The following is a 9,518-nucleotide window of genomic DNA, read 5'->3' on the forward strand; positions in this document are numbered from 1 at the left end:
AACTTCTATTCTGCATTGTACTGGAGGACCTAGCCAGTGAAATAAGGCAAGAAAAGTAAATAAAAGGCATAAATAAAAGGAAGAAATGACTGTCTTTATTCTCAGGTGACATGATTGCGTACACACAAAATCCAAAAGAATCTTTAAAAATAAAACTACTAGAACTAATAAGTGAATTTACCAAGGTCCCAGAATACAAGATCAATATACATAACTCAATTATATTTCTCTATAGTAAGAAAAAACTGGAAATTTTTAAAAAATTAAATACCATTTATAATAGCATTTAAACAACCATAAAATACTTAGAGATAAATCTAACAAAATATGTACAAGATCTATGTACTGAAAACTACAAAACACTGCCAAGACAAACTAGAAAAGACCTAATAATTAGAGAAAGGTGCCATGCTCATGGATTGGAAGACTCAATGTTATTAAGACGTCAACTTTTTCCAAATTGATCGATAGATTCAACATAATGCAGATCAAAATCTCAGCAGGACATTTTATGGAAATTAGCAATCAGATTCTGAAATTTATCTGGAAATGTAGTTAAAGCTTTTTAGAAAAAAAGAGCAGGCATAGTAACCTGCCCAGATTGGAACAGGGGTATAAAGGGCTCTAGGCAAGGGGTCTCCAAGAAAGAAAAAAAAATTATGGATTATCTGATGTTTATTACCTTGATTATCTGATGACTGTGAATGTATTGAGGGAGACATTTGAGAGTGATGTAATGAAAAGTACATGGAAAAATCCTATCATTAATTCTAAGGAAAACAAAACTTGGACAAAAAAAGGAAGTGTAAACATTGCACCCAACTGTGAAGTGTTTTTTTATATAGTCATTTTAACTAAAACATTGAATGCTGATTTAACCAAAAAAGTGTGTTATCCATGTCCTGGAAGAAAGGAAGAGGCAGTATTTGTGTTTGCTTGGACAGGAGTAAAAGCAAGAGAGAGTGTGAGAGACTGTTAAATCTTCATAAGACAAGATTGAAAGTCAATAGATGATATCTAAAACTCAGAAAAAAATCTCAAGAGCTAGCAGAATAAGCATGATATTTAGAAATATGTAGACCTCTATTGAATGAAACAGCTATGCGAGCTGAAATTTGTTGCCTTTGGACTTCCCTGGTGGCGCAGTGGTCATTGCTCCACGTGCTGTGGAGCAACTAAGCCCGTCATGTGCCAAAACTACTGAGCCTGCGCTCTAGAGCCCGCGAGACACAACTACTGAGCCCGTGTGCCACATCTACTGAAGCCCACGTGCCCATGCTCCTCAACAAGAGAAGCCACTTCAATGAGAAGCCCACGCATCGCAACGAAGAGTGGCCCCCGCTCGCTGCAACTAGAGAAAGCCTGTGAGCAGCAACGAAGACCCAACGCAGCCAAAAATAAATAAATAATTTATTTTAAAGAAAAAAAATTGTTGCCTTTGCCTGGGGCACGTGGGGCAGGAGGGCTGCTTCTGGCTTTCATTATAAGCTTTATAAAGCTATTTCACTTTTTTAAACAATGTAGGTGAAATACTTTAATAAAAAAGAAAAACTAATTTTAGAAAGTCTGCATTAACATATTCTGCTTATTTTTATTTTTTTAATTCTTTAATTCATTTCTACCCTCAGGCTTGGATGAAGAATCCTGAGTTTAAAAACAGAATACCAGGATAGATAAAAACAGTCGTGGTGAGGGCTCAGCTGTTAGCCACTTGTGGCTTTCTGGGTCACACCCAGAGAGATCGTTGGCCTCTCCAACCTCTGCATAGAAATAGCAAAGGCTGTACACGCATGCCTCCTCGTTTCACTGTGCTTCACTTTTTTGCTTTTCACATATTGAAGGTTGGTGGCAACCCTTACCCAGAGCAAGTCTATTGGCACCATTTTCACTTTTTTGCTCTTCACAGATACTGCGTTTTTCACAAATTGAAGGTTGGTGGCAACCCTTACCCAGAGCAAGTCTATTGGCACCATTTTTCCAACAGCAGTTGCTCACTAGTGATCTTTGCTGTTACTGTTGCAAAAAGATTATGACCCACTGAAGGTTCAGATGATGCTTAGCCTTTTTTAGCAATAAAGTGTTTTTAATTAAGATATGTACATTTTTTAGACATAATGCTATTGCACACTTGATAGACTACAGTATAAACATAACTTTTATATGCACTGGGAAACCAAAAAAAAAATATTCAGGTGACTCACTTCATTTCTATATTTGCTTTATTGTGGTGGTCTGGAACCAAACTTGTAATATCTCCAAGTTATGCCTGAACTCTTCATTATTCCTTGGTTCATGGTTATCTCTTGGAATATATCTCTGGGAAGGCCCTTAGACCAAAGAGGAGACAGTCGATTTATTTCATCTGCATCTATGAGTCTTTTCAGCCGCTCGAAGACCCTAATTAAAATGCAAGTTGCTGGGAAAGGAGCAATCTTAAACCCCTATGGAATAAAATACAGATTATCAATTAATATTTTTGCTGGAACCACTAAGAATAGGCCACTTGATAGGGAGGCAAGGGGTGGTGAGGAGGCTGTGGTTGGTAAGTAGGGGAACAGTGTAGGGGGAAATAATATAATTCAACGTTATTACTTGGAGGCTGGAACATTTTAACAAGGCCCACAAAACAAATTTTCAAAATTTAAAATCAGCAAGCATTGGGACTTCCCTAGCGGTCCAGTGGTTAAGACTCTGCGCTTCCACAGCACGAGGTGTGGGTTTCTATCCCTGGTTGGGGAACTAAGATCCTGCATACTTCATGGTGCAGCCAAAATATAAAAAAAATAATTTTAAAAATCAGCAAACATTGTGCAAAACATACAGTCACATCCCAATCCCTGTCCCCTGTATAATCCTTGATGTTTACCCCATCCCTAACCCCAGTTCCATCCCTGACTCTCTCCCATCTCTGACCACCCCCCACTCCTCTCCTAAGGTGTACCGCATCCCTGATCCCAGCCCCATCCTGGACATGGAGCTCCTCCCCAAGGTGAACCATCTCCCTAACCTTGACCAGATGTCTAATCCTTACCCTATCTAGTGATCGGAACACCAGTTTCTGATATTTTCATATACTGTGTTACTTCAGTACCAACATCTTGGCATTCTTACAGATCTGAAATCCAAATCATTGAGCTATACCCAGACAATTACACACTGCATTAAAAAATCTAACTGAACAATGTTGCATTTGTTTGAAGAGAGTTCTGACTACATCCCTGACCTGTTTAAAACACTTCCAAGTTATTTATTGCTGTTTGATTCCCACTTCACAGGTTACTAGTGAGGCCAGGCATCTTTTCAGATGTGTATTAGTCATTTGTATTTTCCCAGACCCGATATGGATCCTTATTTACTTACTGAAGCCCCTGGTGGAGTTGTCTTTAGGGCAGCAGAGGATGAAGGAAGGTGAGCACTGAGTCACACAGTAGGAGAGATGGAGAGGGTATTAAGGGAAGGAGGGAGAGGAAAGGGAGGTTTCCAGGCCCAGTTCCCAGCCTTCCTCCCTGGATTCTTTCTACATTCTTCTGTCTACTCTCCTGAATCAGATGTATCTCTTAGGGCTTGAGCCCTTAACTCCTTCCTTGCAAACCTACTTGTAGAGTCTCAAGCTGGACAGGCAAAGGTGTCTCCATCCTGGCCCCTGGAAGAGCATCTTAGACAATACTCCAGAGAAGATGGTGACCCTACAGTGATGTCTTTCACTGCAGCCACTAACCAGACTAAATAGTAGTGGCCACTACTGTAGCCACTTACCCATCCCTGACATTCACTTCATTTCTAACACCCCTCCCACACCCTCACTTTCATCCCATTCCTAAGCCCTACTCCATACCTGGTCCCAACTCCAACTCCAACCTCCCTGAATCTCACTCACCCAGTCCCCAGACTCAGTCTATTTCTGGATCTCTCCTTATTCCTGACATTCACCCTTCTCTGACCATCTACCTCATCACAAGCTGCCATCCCATACCTGGCTCCCCTACACTTCATCTCTGACTCCAACCTCAACCCCTGATCCCAAACTCAACCTTGACCTAAATCCCATCTCTGAGCCTCACTCCATTCCCAACCTCAAACCAAATTATGCTTTTTTTAATGTTTTTTTTCCTAGGTGTTTTATCATTTTAGCTCTAATTTTAGGTCTTCGATCCATTCTGAATTAATTTTTGTATATGATGTAAGGTAAGGGTCCAGTTTCATTCTTGTGTATGTGGATGTCTAATTTTCCCAGCACAATTTGTTGAAATACTACCCTTTCCCCATTGAATAGGTTTGTTTTGTTTTTTTTTAATTTATTTTTGGCTGCGTTAGGTCTTTGTTGCTGTGCACAGGCTTTCTCTAGTTGTGGCTAGCGGGAGCTACTCTTCGTTGTGGTTCGTGGGCTTCTCATTGCAGTGGCTTCTTTTGTTGCGGAGCATGGGCTCTAGGCATGCAGGCTTCAGTAGTTGTGGCTCGTGGGCTTCAGTAGTTGTGGCTAGTGGACTCTAGAGTGCAGGCTCAGTAGTTGTGGTGCTCAGACTTAGTTGCTCCACGGCTTGTGGGATCTTCCCAGACCAGGGCTCGAACCCGTGTCCCCTGCATTGGCAGGAGGATTCTTAACCACTGCACCACCAGGGAAGCCCCCATTGAATAGTCTTGGCACCCTTGTTTAAAGTTATATGACCCGGGACTTCTCTGGTGGCACAGTGGTTAAGAATCTTCCTGCCAATGCAGGGGACACGGGTTTGAGCCCTGGTCCGGGAAGATCCCACATGCCGTGGAGCAACTAAGCCCAAGCACCACAACTACTGAGCCTGCACTCTAGAGTCCATGAGTCACAACTACCAAACCCATGTGCCACAACTACTGAAGCCCGAGTGCCTAGAGCCCATGTTCCACAAAGAGTGAAGCCACTGCAGTGAGAAGCCCACGCACCACAATGAAGAGTAGCCCCCACTCGCCGCAACTAGAGAAAAGCCCACGCGCAGCAACGAATACCAAACGCAGCCAAACAAATTTATAAATAAATAAATAAATAAAGTCATTTGACCATTTATGGTTTATTCTGGGCTCTTTATTCTCAGGTCCTTTTTATCCTTTGGCTCCACCAGCCTAAGTGTGTTGGGCACACTTCTTGCCTCATTGTCACAAAGTGACTGGCTCAGCTCTATACATCATATCCTATAACCATATTCAAAGGCAAGAACCAAGGATATGTATGTGTGTGTGTGTCTTTTTTTTTCTTTTCTTTTCTTTTTTTTTAAATTTTTTATTGAGGCATAGTTGCTTTACAATGTTGTGTTAGTTTCTGCTGTACAGCGAAGTGAATCAGCTATATGTATATATATATATCCCCTCTGTTTTGGATTTCCATCCCATTTAGGTCACCACAGAGCACTGAGTAGAGTTCCCTGTGCTATACAGCAGGTTCTCATTAGTTATCTATTTTATACACAGTGGTGTATATATGTCAATCCCAATCTCCCAATTCACCCCACCCCTTCCCCCCACTGGTGTCCATGCACTTGTTCTCCACGTCTGTGTCTCTATTTCTGCTTTGCAGATAGGTTCACCTGTACCATTTTTCTTGATTCCACACATATGTGTTAATATACGATATTGGTTTTTCTCTTTCTGTCTTACTTCACTCTGTCTGACAGTCTCTAGGTACATCCACGTCCCTACAAATGACCCAATTTTGTTCCTTTTTATGGCTGAGCAATATTCCATTGTATATATGTACCACATCTTCTTTATCCATTCATCTGTTGATGGACATTTAGGTTGCTTCCATGTCCTGGCTATTGTAAATAGTGCTGCAGTGAACATTGGGGGTGCATGTGTCTTTTTGAATTATGGTTTTTACAGGGTATACAGCCTCAGTCTTGATCCTTCGGATTCACCTTCCACTTCAGGAACTTTTCACTAATTGATGCTGTCATCACCACACAGTGTTAAAGGTTCAGACTGTGTGTGTCTTTTAAATCAGCAATATATCCCAGGAGTCCCCTGGTCCCAGTAGACTTCCTCTTAAGCAATAGTGCACTGAGTCCAGTTTGTGAAAGCAGATTATTACATTATCTAGATTTTGTGAGCTTGTTGCTAAACACTACCACCCTTGAAATCAGCCATGGCAAGAGCATTTATTTACACCACAGAACATTAAGACTTTCTCCCAGGAAAGTGGTTTACCAGCACACTATTGCCCTTGAGTCTTATTAATCAGAACCAAATGATATGACCACTCCTAGTTTAAGGGAGTCTTAGAAAGTGAGTATCTGTCATTTTCAGCCTCTCTCAAGGGAGGTGGACTTCGTTAGCCAGCAAGGAAAGGGAGAGTTGGGGAAGCAACCAATGGTGTTTGACACTAATGCCTCCCAATGGTGGGAACTTTTTGTAATCACTTAAAAGAATATATTCAAAGAATGTCTGCCAGAAGACAGAGTGCTGTGGTCTCAGTGGTAGGATGGGCCGAGCTCTAGCAGTGGACATGGTAATTACGGTAAGAGGTGGGGGCCAGGGCTTTCGAATCCATAGCTGGGGACCTAGTAAGGATGTGGCCTCAGCAACTTCCTGTATCCACAATGGGCGGCTGCTTTGACACAAGGCTGTGAGCAGCCAGAGGACATGCGGCTTGGGGCGGATGCTGAAGGGAAGGGGGGGGCCCTGCCTGCAGTCTCAGAGGGTAGTAGAAGTGTTCCCTGAAGAAGAGCCAACAAAGGAAGGCCTGCCGTCCTTGACCAAGAACTCCTTGCTGACCAGGCCATGGATGGCCATGATCCTGAGGAGTCCGTGGCGAAACTTCTGGCCAATGAAGACGTAGATGAGAGGATTGAGGCAGCTGTGGAGGAAGCCCAGGATCTCGGTGGCATCCAGGGCCCGGCCAATGTCATTGCGGCGCTCACAGGTCTCCGCGATCACCCGGACCCTCATGAGGGTGTCTGCAACCAGGACCAGGTTGTAGGGCAGCCAGCAGAGCAGGAAGACGAGCACGACAGCAAAGATGACCCGCATGGCCCGGTGCTTCTGCCCCATTTGGGCCGCAAAGAGCGTGCGCAGGGTGAGTCCGTAGCAGATCAGCATGACCAGCAGGGGCAGGAGGAAGCCAAAGGTCTGGGGCAGGACCCGCATCACCATCCGCCATTTTGTTGTATTGGCACCCATGTCCTCGTAGCAGACTGGGCTGGAATAGGGTGGTTGATAAGCCTCACGGAGGACAAAGACGGGCAGGGCCAGGATCAAGGACAGGACCCAGACGCCTAAACATATGAACCTGACCCAGTGCCGCTTCTGGGTCAGCACGCGTGTGGCATGGACAATGGCCAGGTAGCGGTCCATGCTGATGCAGACCAGCAGTAGAATACCACTGTAGAAGTTGACTTCCTTCAGGAGTGAGACCACCTTGCACAGGGCTGTGCCAAAGATCCAGCCCTTTGCCTTGGAGGTGGCCCAGATAGGCAAGGTCAGGGCGAAGAGCAGGTCAGCCATGGCCAGGTTCAGCCAGACCAGCATGACCAGCAGGGGCAGGAGGAAGCCAAAGGTCTGGGGCAGGACCCGCATCACCATCCGCCATTTTGTTGTATTGGCACCCATGTCCTCGTAGCAGACTGGGCTGGAATAGGGTGGTTGATAAGCCTCACGGAGGACAAAGACGGGCAGGGCCAGGATCAAGGACAGGACCCAGACGCCTAAACATATGAACCTGACCCAGTGCCGCTTCTGGGTCAGCACGCGTGTGGCATGGACAATGGCCAGGTAGCGGTCCATGCTGATGCAGACCAGCAGTAGAATACCACTGTAGAAGTTGACTTCCTTCAGGAGTGAGACCACCTTGCACAGGGCTGTGCCAAAGATCCAGCCCTTTGCCTTGGAGGTGGCCCAGATAGGCAAGGTCAGGGCGAAGAGCAGGTCAGCCATGGCCAGGTTCAGCAGGTAGACGTCGGTGACAGAGCGGCCCACCCGGCTGTATAAGATGACCAGCATCACCAGGGAGTTTCCCAGGAGGCTCAGCAGGAAGACCAGGGCATAGATGACGACCACGGCATACTTGTTGAGTGCCTCAGTGTTCATCTTACAGGGACTATAATTATGTTCGTCTGTGGGTGGCGTGCCGGTGAAATTTGCAAACTCATACTCAAACAACTGCCACAAATCAGTGTAATTCAATAAATCATACAGGATGATAGTCATGGTTTGATCTGGTTGAAAGATTAGAAGGAAGGAAAAGTGATTTAGTAACTCAGATTCAAGTCACTCTCATCAAGGATGTGATAACGGGACTTCCCTGGTGGCGCAGTGGATAAGAATCCGCCAGCCAATGCAGGCGACACAGGCTTGAGCCCTGGTCCAGGTAGATCCCACATGCTGCAGAGCAACTAAGCCTGCTCACCACAACTACTGAGCCTGCGCTCTAGAGCCCGTATGCCACAACTACTGATCCCACGTGCCACAACTACTGAAGCCCACACACCTAGAGCCTGAGCTCTGCAACAAGAGAAGCCACCACAATAAGAAGCTTGCACACCACAACGAAGAGTAGCCCCCGCTAGCCACAACTAGAGAAAGCCCACGCAGCAATGAAGACCCAATGCAGCCAGTAAATTAAGTAAGTAAGTAAGTAATTTAAAAGGACGTGGTAATGGTTACTGGGATATCTTCTGCTTCTCTGCTAGTTTGGTAGCTGGAGATCCCTTCTTTCATCTCTATCTCGGTCTGCTTTAGAGATCAACTTCACCGTGTCGTCAACTTTCCATAACTCTGAGGCTTGAGTGTGGGATAAAATGGACTACAGGGAAAAACCTCTGCTGTTGGTCGGCCCTACAACGGCATCAACTCTACCTATAATACTGCCTCTGTGCTCTATTTGGCTTTCTCCATCCTCAGCCATGTCTGTGCATTCAGATGGGAGGACCAGCTTGGTCCTATACATTCCTGGGAGGGCCAGAATCAGGCAAAATAGAAGGAGGCAAACCTTCCTCGGATGTCTTCATCTGCTCAGATGTCCCTTTCTATGTTATTTCCCCTCCGTGCCGTGCAGCCTCTGAGTTCCCAGTTCACTGACCAGGGATCGAACCCAGGCCCCAACAGTGAAAGCGCTGAGTCCTAACCACAGGACTGCCAGGGAATTCCCTTCCTGATTCTTGTTTAACCTTCTTAAAATCTACTGAGGGAAGGGCTTCCCTGGTGTCGCAGTGGTTGCGCGTCCGCCTGCCGATGCAGGGGAACCGGGTTCGCGCCCCGGTCTGGGAAGATCCCACATGCCGCGGAGCGGCTGGGCCCGTGAGCCATGGCCGCTGAGCCTGCGCGTCCGGAGCCTGTGCTCCGCAACGGGAGAAGCCACAGCAGAGGGACGCCCGCATACCACACACACACAAAAAAATCTACTGAGGGAAGAAAATGATAGCAATGGATTTCATTAAAGTGTATTTTAAGGGACCTTCCTGGCAGTCCAGTGGTTAAGACTCCATGCTTCAATCCCTGGTTGGGGAACTAAGATCCCACATGCCGTGTGGTGCAGCCAAAAAAAAAAAAGTGTA

The 9,518-nt window shown here is 45.6% G+C and overlaps 1 protein-coding gene across 1 annotated transcript; it reads right to left on the reverse strand.

Moving 5' to 3' along the window:
* Positions 1-6,294: 6,294 nt before the first annotated feature.
* Positions 6,295-8,187, reverse strand: CXCR1 (C-X-C motif chemokine receptor 1). Its single transcript, XM_028496519.1, has 2 exons — positions 7,813-8,187; positions 6,295-7,383 (listed from the first exon to the last, which is right to left on the reverse strand). The coding sequence occupies exons 1-2, from the start codon at positions 8,170-8,172 to the stop codon at positions 6,661-6,663; spliced, it is 1,083 nt and encodes a 360-aa protein (XP_028352320.1). The 5' UTR covers positions 8,173-8,187; the 3' UTR covers positions 6,295-6,660.
* Between the last annotated feature and the right edge of the window lie 1,331 nt (positions 8,188-9,518).

Source organism: Physeter macrocephalus, chromosome 2 (genome assembly GCF_002837175.3).
Source record: "Physeter macrocephalus isolate SW-GA chromosome 2, ASM283717v5, whole genome shotgun sequence".
NCBI lineage: Eukaryota > Metazoa > Chordata > Mammalia > Artiodactyla > Physeteridae > Physeter > Physeter macrocephalus.

What these genes read in the sequence shown, in the direction of transcription:
- CXCR1 (XM_028496519.1), bottom strand. Translation starts at nt 8,172, where the DNA reads ATGACTATCATCCTGTATGATTTATTGAATTACACTGATTTGTGGCAG. An exon ending in TTGGCACAGCCCTGTGCAAG is followed by an intron (nt 7,384 to 7,812) that starts GTGGTCTCACTC and finishes GCCCTGTGCAAG; the next exon opens with GTGGTCTCACTCCTGAAGGA.